Source organism: Momordica charantia, assembly GCF_013281855.1.
Source record: "Momordica charantia cultivar OHB3-1 chromosome 10 unlocalized genomic scaffold, Mcharantia_2.0 BLBB01000010.1, whole genome shotgun sequence".
NCBI classification, from domain to species: Eukaryota; Viridiplantae; Streptophyta; class Magnoliopsida; order Cucurbitales; family Cucurbitaceae; genus Momordica; species Momordica charantia.
Genome location: NW_028275158.1, coordinates 10,197,748 through 10,217,238, shown reverse-complemented (window position 1 = coordinate 10,217,238; position 19,491 = coordinate 10,197,748). Strand labels below are relative to the sequence as shown.

General features: G+C 36.0%; 1 protein-coding gene across 1 annotated transcript; it reads left to right on the top strand.

Annotated features, from left to right (window-relative positions):
- Window positions 1–1,874: 1,874 nt before the first annotated feature.
- LOC111019032 (DEA(D/H)-box RNA helicase family protein) lies at window positions 1,875–8,192 on the top strand. The gene is made up of 8 exons (XM_022295318.2): window positions 1,875–2,428; window positions 2,899–3,174; window positions 3,618–3,941; window positions 4,631–4,828; window positions 4,912–5,067; window positions 5,682–6,094; window positions 6,333–6,490; window positions 7,235–8,192. The coding sequence occupies exons 1-8, from the start codon at window positions 2,057–2,059 to the stop codon at window positions 7,558–7,560; spliced, it is 2,223 nt and encodes a 740-aa protein (XP_022151010.1). The 5' UTR covers window positions 1,875–2,056; the 3' UTR covers window positions 7,561–8,192.
- The last annotated feature ends 11,299 nt before the right edge of the window (window positions 8,193–19,491 follow it).

Below are 19,491 nucleotides of genomic sequence, written 5' to 3'. Positions count from 1 at the left end.
CGCTTCTTTTGCTTACTTTCAAAAGGAGGACTAACTAAAAAAAATCCTATCAATGAGGAAGTTTAAAAAAAAAAGGAAAGGTGATCTATTTAGTCATGCAATTTAAACTACTAAAATACCTTATAAGATTACGGGTTGTTACAGATATATTACTTATATAAGTGTCTAATATACTGCTGGTATCATAGTCTCATATACGCATGATATGAGTGTGTGATATACTATTAATATGTATATCTGATATACATGTGATATACTATTTATATGAGCGTCTAAAATACTACTGATACGAGTGTTTGATATACCATTGAAATTAGTGTTTGATATACTATTGATGTGATAAGTTTGGTTTACATCTGATATAATGTTGATTTTACCTTAACAGGAGAATGAAATATGGTATTCCGGTGCAAAAGTGCAACAATATTCAAAATTATAATCAATAGATAACATTCTCAAGATGCTAACACCAACCCAAATAGAAATTTTTAGAAGTGGACCACATTTGGACACTTGCTGTCATTTAATATTATGAGATATCCACTACAGTTATTAGTGGATCTAATTCACCGAATATCTTAAAAGAGCCCACGAGAAGCATTGATATTCAATCTAATGAGAACTTTGTAAGATTTGGATTGAGGGAGTTTAGCTTGATTACAAGTTTAAACTGTTTTAATGAATATCCTAGTATTGACCATATTCAGGAGTACATCAGATGTATATCAAGAGTACATCAGATGTATATCAGGAGTACATCAGATGTATATTAAGAGTACATCAGATATATATCAGAAGTATATCAGAGATACATCAGATGTACATCAGATATGATTGGATGTATATCAGATATAGACATACATAAGATGTATATCAACTATAGATTGGATGTATATTAGATATCATAAGGGTAAAATTGGAATAATAAAAATTACGAAAATAAAAATTCAAATATTTTGCTATATTTGAAAATTTGAAAAACTAGTGATATTTCTTTAAATATATAAAATATTTTTGCTACCCATTACAATTACCCTGTATATTATTAGTGTTACATTATATTTAACAATTTATTTTATTAAAAATGTAATTAATTTTATTTTAGCATTTAATTAATTATAAAATAACATAAACTAAAAATATATATGACGTGCATCCCATGTGATAAAAAAAACTAGTAAACATAATGGGGAAAGATCAATTTTAACCATGAACTAATAATGTGTATCAATACTGTAAATTTTCAATTTTATCAAATTGTACCTATAATATCACTTTAAACTTTAAAAAGTGTTGCAATTTTTATCCTCGAATAAATTTTCATTAGAAAATTTGTGAAAAATGGTGTTTATCAAATAAATTAAAAAACATACATGTGTTATGAAATTGATAAAAAAAAAAAAATAATACTAGAGTTGAATCTTGTTTTTTTGTTTTGAAATTGGTAAGTTTCAGCAGAGCTATTCAATAGGATTATTTAGTGCATAATCAAATATAATTCAAGAAAAACTTGATTTTTATTAAATTAGTTGGATTTTTAATTTTTAATTTTTTTGTATTTTGTACTTATTTAAATTAATGGGTGAATTAATAATAAAGAAAGAGATAATAAAAAAATCTTAAATATGTAGCAGTCTAAAATAGGGATGTTAAAAAAATTCGATATCTTGAAGAATCCGAGCAACCGAACCAAATTGTAAAGATTGGGTTGGTTAGATAGAGGTTCGGTTTGGGTTGGATTTGATTTACAGAGAATCGAACGGTTCGGTTCGATTCGCAGATTACATAAATAAAAATTCGATTCAACTCGAACCGAATCGTTACCGAACTGAAATTATATATATAATATATTAATTTTTGTTTTATCCGTTTTAGGTTATAGGTTTCAGACCTCCTTGCCTCTTCTCCTCAGTCCTCTCCATTTCTGCCCCCTCTGTCCCTCGTAGCCGCCGGCCGGCGACCGTCGCTGCCATCACCCGTTGCTGCCGCGCCCGTCGCTGCCGCCTCTACAGCCCTCTCTATTAAAACCATAACATTTGCAATTCTCTCTCCCATAATGAAGCAGAAACTCAAATCCAAGAACTCTAGCAAGCAGAAGCGTTTATCTGAAGTTGAAGAAATCCAGCGCTTGAACTCATGGATTCAATCCCAGAAGCCCGACTCAGGCTCCAACCCTATGTCGCTCCCTCCGCTGCCCACAGATGCTCCCGTTGGCCGCATCAGTGCCGATTCTTACTCGCGTTACGCGGGAGCAACAAGGTTTGATCATTTGCCTATTTCGAAGAAGATGAAGGATGGGTTGCGTAAAGCTGAGTTCATTGATATGACCGATATTCAGAGGGCTTCGCTGCCTCACGCGCTTTGTGGCCGAGATATTCTTGGTGCAGCCAAAACTGGATCAGGAAAGACCTTGGCTTTTCTCATACCTGTAAGTTGAATAGGTATTCTGTGGTCTTGAATTCTTATGAAATTTGATTTTCCATTAAAGAAAACCCCAGATGTAGTCATAAGCTACAACAAATTAAATTAAACTATGTGAATGGCTGCCCTTGACAAGGGTTTGGGTCTCTTGCTCATATTGGCTTAGAAGTTTTAAGTTTTTTTTTTTCTTTTTTCTTTTAGGAAACTGCACTTTTCATTGGGACAGATGAAAATAGAAACACATATACAAGGGCAGGTACTTGGGAAACACAGAGACAAAAGAAGTTTTAAGTTTGACCCTTCAGGTGATCTTAATATAAAAAATTCTTTGATGTCTCCTGGCATAGGTACTTGGGAGTAAACTCTGACTCCCAGTTATAGAAAAATAAAAACCATGTGAATGGAGTTTTGACAACTAAAATAAAATGTAGGGTGTTTCTTACCTCTTTAAATTGATCAAGGGAATCCATTTTTCAGGTTCTTGAAAAGTTGTATAGAGAGAGGTGGGGTCCCGAGGATGGAGTAGGGAGTATAATAATATCTCCCACAAGAGAATTAGGAGCTCAGCTGTTTGATGTATTGAAAGTTGTTGGGAAATATCATAATTTCAGTGCTGGCCTTTTGATTGGTGGTCGTAAAGATGTTAACACTGAGAAGGAGCATGTGAATGAGTTGAATATTCTTGTTTGCACTCCCGGTCGGCTTCTTCAGCACATGGATGAGACTCCAAATTTTGATTGTTCACAGCTTCAGGTCATCATATTTAATTTCTGAAGCAATTTGTTCATACTCGTTGTTTTAAACAAATGATTAAGCTGTAATTTTTGATAACTCACAACATGATTCTTGTCAACCTTTTCATCACATGTTATCTACTTGCATTTTTAGACAGAAAAGTAGATTTGATTATTTATGTATATAATGTTTCTTGGTTTTAATCATTGGCCAATATCTTTTCATTTGTTGATACCTGATGAGGGCCCTCTCTCTCCCACTCTCACAAAGAGGGAGGGGATAACAAGATTAGGAAATGGAATTGAAAATAAAAGTACTCCTATGGATTTTCCAGGCTCGAACTTTCCTTTTTGTGTGTGTGTTGTTTCCTGCTGAACATGCTTATAACCTTTTGTTCACTTGTGGTGGTTTAGATTTTATATTATTGGCTACTAATTGGACGGTGCTTGGCCAACGAACAGGTTTTAGTCCTTGATGAAGCAGATCGAATTCTTGATGTTGGATTTAAGAGGACTTTAAATGCTATTATTTCGCAGCTACCCAAGCATAGACAAACCTTTCTGTTCTCAGCAACTCAAACAAAGTCTGTTCAGGATCTTGCCAGACTCAGTTTAAAAGATCCAGAGTACCTTAGTGTACACGAGGAATCTGTGACTGCTACCCCTAATCGTTTACAGCAAACTGCTATGGTTGTTCCTCTTGAGCAAAAGCTCGACATGCTATGGAGCTTCACAAAGGCGCATCTTAAATCTAAGATTCTTGTGTTTCTCTCTAGTTGTAAGCAGGTAACCACAGATGATGCTTTTTTATTACAAGTTGAACTTTGATTGTAAGAGATTTCATATTAGACCTATTATTGCTTAAGAATAGCTGTTAGATTAATATCCAACTTGCCTAGCCTCAGTCCCAAGTCCAATATTTCTAAATTTACATGCTCTGTTGTTAGTTTATGAATATATATCCAATGTTTGTATGTACTAGTTGGCTTTTAATCATTTGATACAAAAAATTTGGGTAGTTGGCAACAATGGCAACAATGTAAAATTTAATATCCAACCGGTGCATTTTCAACGACAAAGAACAGCCTTTTGAACGGTTTTTTGACACCATTGTTTTTTTGGTTATATCTTGGTGTAAATGCTCTCCTCTCTTTCACACCTATAGCTTTTCAACTCTACTTTACAGTTGGAGAAGCTTTCTATAACCCTCTTTTGGGCCTCTTTTGTAATCCCTCCTATGGGCCACTCTTGTAATTTCATACATCAATGAAATTGTTTCATTTTACAAAAAAAAATTCATTTTATGCATACAAAAAATTCATTTTATGCATACGTGGGAAAAGATCATTATTCTTCAACAAGTAATCAGAAAATGAAGTTACAGAGCAAGAATTCATTATTATTATTTTATAAATATCTCTACACACTCTCCGATGTTGCATCAATAGTTGACTTCTCTCAGCATTGTTTAACAGGTGAAATTTGTTTTTGAAACTTTCAAAAAGTTGCGTCCGGGAATCCCATTGAAGTGCCTCCATGGAAGGATGAAGCAGGACAAAAGGATGGGTATATATTCTGAGTTCTGTCAACGTGAGGAGGGCTCAGTCCTCTTCTCAACAGATGTAGCCTCTAGAGGCCTTGATTTTAACAAGGCAGTTGACTGGGTTGTACAGGTAAACTACTTAAAGAAGTGATTATGCTTACCCTTCACTGGTGATTGGCTTAATGCCAATAAAATGCATTCTTGATTATGAAGGTTGATTGCCCAGAAGATGTGGCTTCTTACATACATAGAGTTGGTCGCACTGCCCGCTACCATTCAGGTGGGAGATCAGTTTTATTTCTTATGCCCTCGGAGATGAAAATGCTTGAACAATTACAATCAGCTAAAGTACCTATTCAGCTTATCAAGGTACAAATTTTATTCTTACTTTCCCATCTCCTTCTTCCTGTTCTGTTGGTTTTTATTTATTACTATTTTACAAAGAGATTGTAGTTTATAACTTTTATATAATGCTTGTCTCAAATATAGAGAAGAGAAATATGACGCTCAGTGAATATGAACCAAAGACTTGTTTTGAATATATCAAGGGAAACTTATTTAACTTTTACCCTTGTGTTAATTTTTTTATTATACCAAATGTGACCCTGTATGAAATTTGGATAAGTTTTGACACCCTGGAGAATGAGGCGAACATGTAATTTGGATAGGTAACCTTACTTATAAGGTTGAAGGGACATTTATGGCATACAAGTATTTGCTAACATTCAATATTTAATATCCATGATGGGTGATATAATTATGTTATCATGTTATGTTATCATGTTTTGGGGTGTTTATGAAAGAACACCAAAAAAAGTTAGTTATGTAAAAAGTCCATGATCATCTAGGGTGTGGGAGGACTAGCAAGCTGCAATTAGGTTTCATAACAGATGATGCTCCTTTTTTATGTTGGAAGGGACCGGTGGTAATATCATAAATTAACTACGTACTTACTGTGCCATCATATTTACTTGCTTTTGTAGGCAAACACAAAAAGACTTCAACCGGTTTCTGGTTTGCTGGCAGCCTTGTTAGTCAAGTATCCCAATTTTCAGCAACTTGCTCAAAGGGCCTTTATCACATATCTACGGTCAATTCATATCCAGAAGAATAAGGAAGTATTTGATGTTATGAAACTGTCAATTGACGAATTTTCAGCTTCATTGGGGTTACCAATGACCCCAAAAATCCGTTTCATCGATCAGAAAAGGAGGAAGTCAGAGAAGGTGTCTGCTAACTCTACTTTTCTTGTGTTGGAATCGTCTGATAAGGAGAATGCTTTCAAGACATCAGATGGAGAATTGGAGTATGGTGACTTTAAAGAAAGCGACCAAGGACTCCTTCCCCCAGCTCCTATTGATGCCGATGCCCCTTCTAGTGAAGTCGAAGATGCAGTGTGAGTTATTTGTTTTTTATATTTTTCAATTTATTCTAATACAGTAGAGTAAAAGGTCATGATCTTGCTAATTGGTAGAGGATAGTTTGCGTGGGAAAATGTTGTTTTCACTGAGGTTTGTGTTGATTGAAATCTTTGGTTGGTTGTGTCAGAAATGTCATTACAGGGCTAAATCTTATAATTTACCATTCTATTCTTTAGCTTTCTTGTAATCTGAAGTTTTGGAAACTTTGCTCAGGCCACGTACTCGGATTTTGAAGAAAAAGAAGCTAAAGATCAATGTCCACAGGCCAGTAGGGACGAGGGTTAGTTTTGACGATGAGGGCAACCCACTTGCCCCTCTTGCTAGGCTAGCTGACATCAAAACTAGCATTGAGTCATTTATAGTCGATAACGGTAATGCCCTATGCCTTCTTTTTTTGTAGTTGCTAGTTGCTACTAATTCTTTTTCTTCCTTTTAGGCTCCTTTCTTTCATGATGGCCGATTCTTTCTTTTCTTCTTTTGTATTGCTTTTTATTTCAATGTTGGGAAAGCTAGTTGTTTTGGAAAAAAAAGGGGTTAAATTACAAGTTTATAAACTTTCAAGTTTGTGTCTAATAGGTCTTTAATTTCAAAGGAAGTATTTAATTAATCTCTAAACATTTAATTTTCTATCCAACAGGTTCCTAAACTTTCAATTTCAATTTAATTTTTAATCGATCCTTGATCTGTTCAACATTTTAAAAAATTAATGGATCAATTAGAATCAAATTGAATTTTATGTCTAATATAATTCTAAACTTTCAATATTGTGTCTAGTAGAATCCTCAACTTTTAATTTTGTGTTTAATAGATTTGTGAATTATAAATAATGTTGAAGAGGTCGAGGGTTATTAGACAATATTGACAATATTGAAATTGGACCTATTAGACAATATTAAAATTGGATCTATTAGACATAAAATTGAAAGTTAAGATTTATTACACATTTTATAAAGTTTAGGACACACTATACTCGTAATTTTAAAAAAATGTTTTGATTATTAGATTAGACATGACATAGATAGTAAACAAGTGTAGCTTGAATCCAATTTATTAGAGTGAACTGCTTGCTTTAAGGATTAGTATTCGTTTTTATTTATTATTGGTTTATGTATCAGATAAAAAAGACGAGTTTTACAAAAAGAGGAGGGAAGAGTTAAAGGAAGCTGACAAGGAAGACAAACTTCTGGAGCGTAATCGTCTTAGAGAGAAGCGGGACAAGGAGAAGAAGAAGAAATTGAAGAGGGCTCGCAAAGAAAGTCAGGACGACGACGACATTTCTGGGGATGAAGAAGACAGGCCTCAGAAAAGGTCAAAGAAATATTATTCCGACAGTGATGGCGAGGTTGACAATAAAGTGGAAAACAACTTCAATACAGAGTCAAGCTCAGTGGCAGAACTAGAAGAGTTAGCTCTCAAATTGTTGAGTTCTCAGCGCTCATGAACTACAATTGGTATGGTATTTAAACTCTTCAAAATTCAATATCAAGTAGTTTTTTATTGCCTCAAATTTTTCTAGTTAGAGTATCACCTCCACCATTAACTGTGGATGGTATTCTTCTTCTGGGGTTACAGCTTCAATAGAGTCAAAGTTTGGTGGCAGTTCAAATAGCAGAATTAGACTTTTTTTTTCCTATACTTTTCTAATTTACTTGTGACCTGAAGTTGGAGTTTTGCTCTCCTATACTGGGCACCCCACCTCTAAGGTCTGGATCGGGAGGATATTAAGAGTTTTTCGTATCATGCTAAGGTCCGGATCTGGAAGATATCAAGAGTTTTTCGTATTATACTTAGAGAACTAGAGAAGTTAGAGCTCATGAGATTTACCATGGTCAATTTTCACCAGAAATGTTTTTGTAGTCTGAGTTTATCACCCCCATAAACCGTGGAAGGTTGTCTTGTTCTGGGGTTACAATTTATATTCTTTTGTAGCATTTTGAAATGGGTCTCTTCTGTAATTATTTAAAGAAATAGATTTACTGCTTTGTAATTTCAATTATTACCTCAGCGTTTCTTTAAAAACAAAACATAAGAAACGTATTTCCCTTTTAAATACATGAGAATTAGATTCGAGTATTTTGGCACTTGAGTTGGAGTACTTTTTTTTATTTGATTTATTGATAGTATGCAAGTATTTTTTGAGGTGTTTTATTGGTTGTTCTTTAGATGATTTTCTAACTTTGTTTTGATGAAGTATTATTTTTATCACTTATTTAAATTTAGAAATTCGATGAAATTGGGAGCGCGAAGCTTAAAAGATTAAATGTGAAGCTTAAAAGCTTAAAACATTCATTGCGGCTAAAAGTCTAACTTTAGGGCAAATTTTTCCTCCAACATAATTTTAGTTAACCAAATGTGAATCAATACAATCCCTCGTTATCAAATATTAATAATAAATGAAGTTAATAAAATATCTATTATTGATGAAATTAACCAAAATCTCGATAAATTTATGGAGTTAATCAAATAACTATTGAAGCAACTACATCATGGTTTGCAATTGACTTGATTTCAGCCTTGGAAAGTCATTTTTTTGAACTAAATTTGATGTTAAAGTTTATTTTTAAACCAAGTCTTAATTTCACAAAAGCAAATGGAACAATTTTTAAGAGTTGTTGTATAGAAATTTGATTGTGTGGCTTATTACAAGCTTGAGTTGAAATTAATGTGCATGTGAAATCATGGTTAACTTATAAAAACTGTTGGGTTTTTCATGGGTATAGGATACTAACATCTTGTAGCGTTGCAGTGGAATTCACGAAAATCAAGTCACGGTCGGAGATTAATCACGAACGGAAAAATCTCACGATTCATCGCCTGAATTCTTCGAGTGGTGAAGAATTTTGAGACGATCCAACTCTTGATTCTTTTTCTATGATTTTTACAGAAACTCTCTCTCTCTGTTTTGTTTTCTAGAGAAAACTTCATGCATGGTATCACTCCCCTATTTCAAATTCAAATTCGAATTTGTTTTATTTAATAAATCCTACATCTCTCACTCGCACATAATGTATTTTCATTATGGGCGGACCACACAAAAACTATGTTTCATCTTCTTATGGGACTCTTTTAATGTCTCAAAAATAGGAAACACATTCTAGTTCACCAGCATAAAAATCATATAAGAAAAACAGGTCGTGTGACTGTCATACTTTAATTTCGAGAGCGAGTAACTTTACAACTGTTAAGTATGTAAAGTAACTTGAATAAGTGAGTAGAGTCAGTATGAAGTGCCCTAAAGTCATTTAGTCACATTTATCACAACTCAGGATCTCTTTTGAAATATTAATTTCATATATGTGTGTGTTCACAATTATATTACAAAAATATAATTGGTCGACCTGTGAATACACTATAATGTGACACTCCAAATTATCTTCCCTTTCCTAAAAGATTTCCATTCTTTCTAGGTAGGTCCCATTAGATCGAATCATTCATGATCATTGGCAACCTCCCAGCTAACATTGTAACAGAACTTCCAAATTTTAGCCAAAAAGGTCATAAGGGTACTTGTGGAGATTTCTTACTCTCATGGGTCTCACACAAAGAGATCAATTAACTTCTGCTACCTTTGATGGTAAAATTGTGCACACGTGGTATGAAACACGTGTTACAGTATTTTACTCTTTACCGTTAGAGCGTTTGTCTCAACCAAATACTGTACAGATGATAGTTCAGATATACTCAATATCTAACTTGAGTCCTCAACTCTACCATAATAATTCAAAGACAGTTTAAGGTGAATAATGAGATTTGTCACCTTCGATCATAATATGATCTCATCTTGATCACATATCAAGGCGATATCTCATTTTAAGCTAGCACTTGCTCTCAAATTTTATTGTACTACTACAACAATAAAAATGCTTAAAATTATCTCATTTCTAACTGACACGCAACTCATAGAAGCGATTGTTCGTGTGAGAGAGCCAATCTACTGTCCGACATACTTCTCATTAAACGTACTAAACATTTTGTGTGTATGCATAGTAAAGTATAAAACTTTATTCCATAGTTTAAAATACACAATGCAATTTGTTCAGAAATACAAACTTAAAGCCTTCGTAATCCTAAATATTTAATGTGGCTATTAAATATATCTCTAGGAATAGGCTTAGTAAAGGGGTCCGCAACCATGTTGCTCGTTGATATATATTGCACATTTACTTCCTTTTGTGCAATCATATCTCTAACAAAATTGTATTTGATATCTATGTGTTTTGTCTTAGAGTGATATTTGGGATACTTCATGAAAGCTATGGCAGCCTGACTATCACAGTTTACCAATATTGAGTCAAGCGCACTTTCTTTAAATCCCAAATGACTTAAGAATCTCTTAAGCCATACTGCTTCTTGTACCGCCGCTGAAATTGCCATAAATTCAGTTTCCATTGTAGACAAGGCTATACAAGTTTGTTTCTTGCTACTCCAAGATATTGCTCCACTATTGAGCAAGAAGACATATCCCGAGGTAGATTTTCTTTCATCCATATCTCCTCCCCAATCAGCATCCGAGTAGCCTTCTAATTATGAATTGTTTCCTTGATAACACAGCGAATAATTCATAGTGCCTTTGAGATACCGAAGTATTCTCTTAACAGCCATCCAATGGGGTTGGCGAAGGTTTGACTGGTATCTGCTTACCATGCCAACGGCAAAGCAGATATCTGGTCTCGTACACATCATATCATACATGAGACTTCCAATAGCACTCTGGAAAGGAACTTTTCTCATGAGTTCTATTTCTTCAGGAGTCGTAGGACACATTCTTTGACTCAAATTTTCGCCTTTTGCGATAGGAGTATCAATGAGTTTGCAGTCTTGCATATTAAATCTTTCAAGAATTTTCTAGATGTATTGGCCTTGTGACAAGACTAACATCCTTTTGGAGCGATGTCTTTCAATCTTAACTCCAAGTATATAACCTGCTTCACCCATATCTTTCATTTGAAAGTTTGAGGATAATCATTCCTTAATGGCTAACACATACTCCTTATCCTTTCCAGCCAACAGTATGTCATCCACATATAGTGAAAGAATCACAAACTTATCTTTGTTTGTTTTGACATACACACAGTGGTCCTCATCAATCATATGAGATGATTACTTGGTGAAATCTGATGTACCACTGTCTCGAAGATTGTTTAAGGCCATAAATTGACCTAATTAATTTACATACTTTATCTTCTTGTCCTTCGGTAACAAAACTGATGGGCTGCTGTATGTAAATTTTTCTTCTGATTCACCATTTAGAAATGTTGTTTACATCCATTTGATGTAATCCCAAATCTAAACCGGCTACTATGGCTAGAATGAGTCTGATAGAGGTAAACCTCACAACAGGCGAGAAAGTCTCATCATAGTCTATTCCTTCCTGTTGTGTGAATCCTTTTGCTACAAGTCTGGCTTTATATCTATCAATAGAGCCGTCAGCCTTACGCTCAATCTTAAGAATCCATTTGTTACCAATTTTGCATCCTTTTGGGAGATCGACTAACTCCCAAACATTATTAACTTTCATTGACTCCATTTCTTCTTCTATTGCTTTCATCCATTTCTCTCTATTAAGACATCGAAGAGCTTCCTGAACACTTATCGGCTCATCATCATCATCAGGTGTAATCATATAAATTTCATCGTCAAAACGATGTTTCGGTATTCTATCACGATTACTACGTCTTATTTGTGGTTCTGTTGATTGTTCACGTGTTGATTCCATTGAATCACATTACAACTGATCAATTGAGTCACGAGTGGTTTGTGGTTCGTCCAAAACACACGTAGTATTTAGATATCTCCCACTTGGAGATACTGTTAGTACAGTACTGAGACTATCCAACGATGGATTCAGCAACGAAAATCCGCTTCCGCTCCGGGATTCACATCCCTTCAATTGGTATCAGAGCCAGGTTGTAGTTCTGATTTTTTGGGATCAAAATCGTTGAGTTTGGTGGGTGATTTCATATTTTCGAAATATGGGTTTGCGGGTTGGAAAATTTCCGGTTTTTGGCATTTAGATAGCGTGTTTCTTCGTGATTTGATCATGTAAGGGCCCGGTGTTTTGGGCATTTAGTTTCTGTAATGTTTTTGTAAGTCCGGGTCGTTCGAAAGTCGTTCGTGCCGTCGGATTGGGCGAAAATTGCAGAAAACAACGAAGAAGACGAAGCAGACTGCACAGACAGCACCATGGCGCTGCTGCATAGCGTCATGGCGTTGCGGGACAGCACAGAGCGCCGTGGCGCTGCCCTTAGGCGCCGAGGCGCTGTCCCGGGTGTTTTCAACGCGGTTCCGAGGCTCCGGTTCGCGGTTCGAGGGCGGATGCAGTCGGTTTTCTTATTTTGTATTATTTCGTTTTCTTAGGGTGCCAAAAACCGTTCCAACTTTGCTATTTAATTATTTTATGCATTATGAATGTGTATTTTAATTAAAATCATATTGCATATTGTATGCCATATAGTTTTAAAATCCCACCACAGGTTACATGCATAATATGTATGTTTGATATATAGTATGTATATATGGTCATGCATCATATAGTTATAAATGTTATAATGTATGAATGCATGTTTTATTTTCATAATTAATATAAGTGTTGTATTAATTAGATGAAAATAAAGTTGCATTGAGCATGACATTATTTTGGATAATATAATTGTTATATTAATGTATGCTTTCAATGCATGTTTATAGTTTTAATTTCTTAAAATTTTATAAGAGTTTTAAAATGTGGTAGATAGAAATTAAAATCTATAATAAAGAGTTGCATGCAAACATAAGGTCTAAGTTAATTAATTTTAAAGGGGTTTAAAATTAATTAGACCTTAGGTTATATCTTCTAATGTGATTAGGGGTAGTCTTTTATTTTGTTTTAACTAGGTTTAAAATGAAATAACAAAAAGGCAAGGTCAAGGTTGCAGAGAAAGGAAAGTGTTTCCACTGCAACATGGACGAGCATTGGAAGCGCAACTGCCCAAAATACTTGGCCGAGAAGAAGAAAGCCAACGAAGGTAAATATGATTTACTTGTATTGGAAACATGTTTAGTGGAGAATGATGACTCCGCCTGGATACTGGATTCAGGAGCCACTAATCACGTTTGTTCTTCATTTCAGGGAATTAGTTCCTGGAGGCAGCTTGACGCCGGAGAGATGACTCTCAAGGTCGGAACGGGAGAGGTCGTCTCAGCTGTGGCGGTAGGGGAGCTGAAGTTGTTTACAAACAAGAATATGTATATATTATTAGATAATGTGTACGTTGTTCCTAAAATTAAAAGGAACTTAATTTCAATTTCTTGTTTGTTGGAACAGATGTATTCAATTTCATTTCATTTAAATGAAGCGTTCATTTCAAGAAATGGTGTTAATATCTGTTCAGCTTTACTTGAAAACAACTTGTATGTGCTAAGACCAACCATAACGAAAGCAGTTTTAAATACCGAGTTGTTTAAAAATGCTAGAACTCAAAATAAAAGGCAAAAAGTTTCTCAAAAGGAAGATACCTATCTTTGGCACTTAAAATTAGGTCACATTAATCTCAATAGGGTGGAGAGTATATGGACTTGAGATTCCAGGACTATATGATAGAACATGGAATCACGTCCCAACTCTCAGCCCCTGGTACACCTCAACAAAACGGTGTATCAGAAAGGAGAAACAGAACCCTGTTGGACATGGTTCGATCAATGATGAGCTATGCTCAGTTGCCTAACTCGTTTTGGGGTTATGCAGTGGAGACTGCAGTTTATATTTTGAACGTAGTTCCATCAAAGAGTGTTTCTGAAACACCCTTTGAGCTATGGAAGGGTCGTAAACCTAGTTTACGTCACTTTCGCATTTGGGGATGCCCGGCACAGGTGTTCATGACTAACCCGAAGAAACTGGAACCTCGTTCAAAAGTATACCTATTCGTAGGTTACCCTAAAGAGACGAGAGGTGGTCTCTTCTTCGATCATAAAGAAAACAGAGTGTTTGTATCGACAAATGCTACTTTCTTAGAAGAAGGCCATGTTCGAGATCATAAACCACGGAGTAAGGTAGTAATTAACGAGATTTCCGAAGAGGCTACAAACACGTCAACAAGAGTTGTTGATCAAACTGGCACTACAACAAGAGTTGTTGATGAAGTCAGCACATCGCGTCAGTCGCATTCACCTCAAGTGTTGAGGGTGCCTCGACATAGTGGGAGGATTGTGTCACAACCTGACCGCTACGTGGGTTTAACTGAAACTCAAGTTGTCATACCTGATAACGGCGTCGAGGATTCATTGACCTATAAAAAGGCAATGGAAGATACTGACAAGGACAAATGAGTCAAAGCAATGAACCTGGAAATGGAGTCGATGTACTTCAATTCCGTTTGGGAACTTGTAGATCAACCTGACGGGGTAAATCCAATTGGGTGCAAATGGATCTACAAGCTAAAACGAGACGCCGAAGGAAAGGTACAGACCTATAAGGCGAGACTTGTGGCAAAAGGCTACACACAAAGGGAAGGGGTGGACTATGAAGAAACCTTCTCCCCTGTAGCTATGCTCAAGTCTATTAGAATACTTTGTCCATTGCCACATTTATGACTATGAGATATGGCAAATGGACGTCAAGACTGCTTTTTTGAATGACGATCTTGAAGAAAGTATTTATATGTCTTAACCCGGAGGGTTCATAGAACAAGGTCAAGAGCAAAAGGTTTGCAAGCTTAAACGGTCCATATATAGACTAAAACAAGCATCTCGTTCTTGGAACATAAGGTTCGATACAGCGATCAAATCTTATGGTTTTGACCAAAACGTTGATGAGCCTTGTGTATACAAGAAGATCGTCAACAACACTGTAGCCTTCTTAGTGTTGTATGTGGATGATATTCTATTCATTGGGAGTGATATAGGATACCTTACTGACATAAAGAAGTGGCTAGCGACTGAGTTCCAAATGAAGGATTTGGGAGAAGCTTAGTATGTTCTTGGCATCCAAATTCTAAGGGATCGCAAGAACAGAACGTTAGCCCTGTCTCAAGCAACTTATATCGACAAGATGCTTGCTCGATATTCGATGCAGAATTCCAAGAAAGGTTTATTACCCTTCAGTCATGGAATTCATCTGTCTAAAGAGCAGTGTCCTAAGACACCTCAAGAAGTTGAGGATATGAGACGTATACCCTATGCTTCAATAGTGGGCAGCCTGATGTACGCTATGCTGTGCACTAGGCCTGACATTTGCTATGCGGTAGGGATAGTCAGTAGGTACCAATCCAACCCAGGATATGATCACTGGACTGCTGTTAAGGGAATCCTCAAGTATCTTAGGAGAACGAAGGACTACAAGCTCGTGTATGGCGCTAAAGATTTGATCCTTACAGGATACACTGACCCTGACTTCCAAACAGACAATGATTCAAGGAAATCCACGTCGGGGTCAGTATTCACTCTTAACGGAGGAGTGGTAGTTTGGCGAAGCATCAAACAAGGATGCATCGCAGACTCCACGATGGAGGCTGAGTATGTTGCAACTTGTGAAGCATCAAAAGAGGCGGTTTGACTTAGAAAGTTCTTGACAGATTTGGACGTTGTTCCAAACATGAACTTACCCATCACACCTTATTGTGATAACAGTGGTGCTGTGGCAAATTCTAAAGAACCTCGAAGCCATAAGAGAGGCAAACACATCGAAAGGAAGTAGCACCTTATACGGGAGATAGTGCAGCGAGGAGATGTGATTGTCACAAAGATCGCTACAGAGCACAATATTGCTGATCCTTTTACAAAGACACTCACGGCTAAAGTGTTTGAGGGCCATCTAGAAAGTCTAGGTTTATGAACTTTGTACAGTTAGTCTAGGGCAAGTGGGAGAAATGTAATTGCGTATAGTGTATGCCCTAGTTTATTGTATTTTCCCTTTGCTTTATGATAATGTACACCCCACTCGAGTTTAGTTCAAGTGGGAGTTTGTTGGGTGTGTTGCCCTAAACTCGTAGTTTGTATTTTGTAAAAACAAATGTCTATTTAATAAAGTTTTATTCAATAAATTTGTTGTTCAATCATAGCTTTGCATTATCCAAAATCCAATAAACTAAACATCCAAGGTTATTTGTGATGTAATCGGGACAGTATATATACTGGGTATATAGTTGATATACGGGGTATATATTTGATATACCCCTGATATATGAATGGATAATGTCCCGTGAATAACCTAAAGGGTCTATAGTATATGGATAAGACTGGGTACCTTATCCTGGCAACACTATGGATACGGCCCGCTCTGTAAAGGTTACAGACGACTTGATCCAGGTCGTTCGTGTGGAGACATGCGAGTGGGGGTATCCTACACAATGAGTTTGTATAAGACCGGACCGCGAAATAGGCAATCTTTAGTTGTAACACTGTTAACTAATAGATTGCCATTTCTTAGGATGACCAGACAACTCATTCTCAATCCTGAGTGAGTTATGGACTCCTGCCCGTGAGGGCTCGTTCTTTGATCTGTATGGGTGAGAGTGGCCTGAGTCGCCGACTCAACATTCTTACCATTTTGGGGACGAGACCGAGTGGGGAGCTGGGAATATAACTTCACAAAATGGAATTCACTCCTCCCCGACTTTAGGGGAGTAGATGAGTGTTCCCTTAAATGCTGACTCCGGGACTTGAACAAGGGACCCCACCCTCTCATTGGCCGAGAGGGACTTCCGGTTATTGGTTGGACCATGACCGAGTTGTTCATTAGAGGAGCAGTGGTGTTTAAGGAGTAAGATGTAACTCAGGGGTAAAACGGTAATTTAACCCAACTTAAGTTACGAACACTCGTGAAGGATTGACTCGTCATTAATGGTCATATATCCATGGACACAAAAACATTCTGCAATGAGAAGAGTGCAACTGCGGGTCTTTAGTGGAATGACTCGTAGTTAACGAATCTAGATTAACTCGGTCAATGAGTTTGACCGATTAATCTTGCATCGTTGGAGCTTCGGATCTGTAGGTCCATTAGGTCCCCTTGCTAGCTCATAACAGGTAAAACGAGGATCAAATTTTTTGAAGAATTTGAACTGTTCAAATTTCTTAAGGGATTATACGTATATTGATACATTATAATATATAGTTAATTCTAAATTAAAACTATATATTATGAGAGAAATTATTTGAATGAGATTCAAATAAAATTAATATGAATATGATTCATATTAAAACTATAGGTTAAAAATTAATGCACATAAGATGTACATTCAATCTATAGGTTATACAAGGATATGGTTTAATTAAATATGAGATATTTAATTAAATGTTAAATAATTAATGGTTAATTATTTAATATTACATTTAATTAATTAATTATTAATATTAATTATTTATTAATTTGATTAATAAATTATTTTATATTACATTTAATTAATTAATTATTAATTTGATTGATAATTATTTAATATATTAATTAATTAATATTAATTATTAACTCCCCTCATTAATGCAGGGGGGTGGGGAGTTAAGTGACGTGGGATAACACCCCACGTCACTGGTTTTTCTGGGAAAATTTGCAGAAGTGTTCTGCAAAAACAGAAGAACACAGAACTCCCAAAGGTGATGCTCTCTTTGTTCAAGCTCTCAATAAAATTTTCCCTCTCGTTCCAAAAGAAATTCTCTCACAAGAACGATCTCGTACCCAGAGGATAGCGAGGAAGGCTTGGTGGTGGTGTTCGAGGGAATTTTGTTGAAGAAACGTTCTTCAAAGGTTTGGAATTTCCCCTGTATTTTCTTCTTTAAAACTAGATTTTGTATCCCGAAAATTAGCAACGAAAATCCGCTTCCGCTCCGGGATTCACATCCCTTCAAGCAAATCATTCTGATTATAATTTTCAAATAGGGATATCTCATCACTGATCTCACCTCTCCATGAAAATCATTCTCCAAGAAAGTAGCATCTCGTGATTCAAATTCAGTTACACTCCCACTTTCTTGTTCACCAATGAACACATACTCTTTTGAGTGTTCCGAGTATCTTATAAATATACTCTTTTTACCTCTTACACCTAATTTTCCATGTGGATGTGATGACTCATATACATAAGCAGCACAACCCCATGGCCTTAGACCACTAAAGTCGGGTTTTCTACCAATCCATAACTCATAGGGTGTGGAAGCAACAGATTTTGAAGGTACATGATTAAGGATATAAGCAGCGGTCAATAGAGCATCACCCCAAAAAGTGATTGGCAATTTCGCTTGAGCCATCATTGACCTAACCATTTCAAGAAGAGTTCTATTTCTTCTTTCAGCTACTCCATTCTGTTGCGGTGTGCGAGGAGTACTTAGCTGCCTTACTATACCATTTTCGTCACATAGCTGTCTAAACTGATTAGACCATCGGTCAGTTCGTAAGGCCTTAACCTTTTTATCTAATTGATTTTCCACCAAGTTTACAAATTTTCGAAAACATTCTAATGCTTCAAACTTGTGGGAGATCAAATAAACATGACCATAACGTGTGAAATCATCTATGAAAGTGATAAAATATTCACTTCCATGTCTAGTTTTTATACTCATGGATCCACAAATATCAGAATGAATTAATTGCAATGGAATTTCAGCCCTAGTTCCCTTACCAAATGGTTTTCTTGCCATTTTTCTCGTTAGACAGCTTTCACGTAAAGGTAATTCTATTTTGTCAAATTGACCTAATAAACCTTCCTTAGCCAATCTAGTCATTCTATGTTGACCTATATGACCAAATCTAGCATGCCATATAGTCATGTCAACTTTAGCATCAACAAATGACGTTATAAGGGAAAAACTTGCATAATTGTAAGATATCGTTTCAACAATATCCAGTACAATAAAACCATTAAAAAGAAAACCATAATCCTAATGTATGTTGTTCAAAGACAGAGTTAATAAGTCTCCAGCCAAAGTAAAAGTGTAACCAAGTTTGAGAAGCATAGTAACAGAAAGCAAATTTCGCCGAATATCAGGTGCATACAACACATCATGCAAAAGTAGAGTGCGTCCATTCCGCATGTGCAACTTGCAGGAACCAATGCCCTTTACAGGCACACGGGCATTGTTTCCTACATACAGCCACCTAGCACTTGATGGAATTCGACAAAATTCCACATACACCCCACGATCTTTAGCTATGTGGTCGGTTGCTCCTGAGTCTACAGTCCACAAAGGATGAGAGTCAGTCAATAAGACAGAGCTAGAAACACAACTTTCAAAAGTAAAAGAACAAATCTTAAACATTTTGAAAGTTTGTACCTTCTTGGGTTCAGTACACTCACGAGCATAATGACCCTTTTGGTGACAATTGTAGCACTTGATATTTGCTTTCTTGTTTCTAGGACGAACCATGGGACGCTTCCCCTTACCCTTGTCATTCTGACCTTGCTTG

Bases quoted from the DNA above. Each gene is read 5' to 3' on its own strand.
- LOC111019032 (XM_022295318.2), top strand. From the start codon at position 2,057: ATGAAGCAGAAACTCAAATCCAAGAACTCTAGCAAGCAGAAGCGTTTA. The intron at 3,175-3,617 runs GTCATCATATTT...GCCAACGAACAG, and splicing joins TTGATTGTTCACAGCTTCAG to GTTTTAGTCCTTGATGAAGC. The intron at 5,068-5,681 runs GTACAAATTTTA...TTGCTTTTGTAG, and splicing joins TACCTATTCAGCTTATCAAG to GCAAACACAAAAAGACTTCA.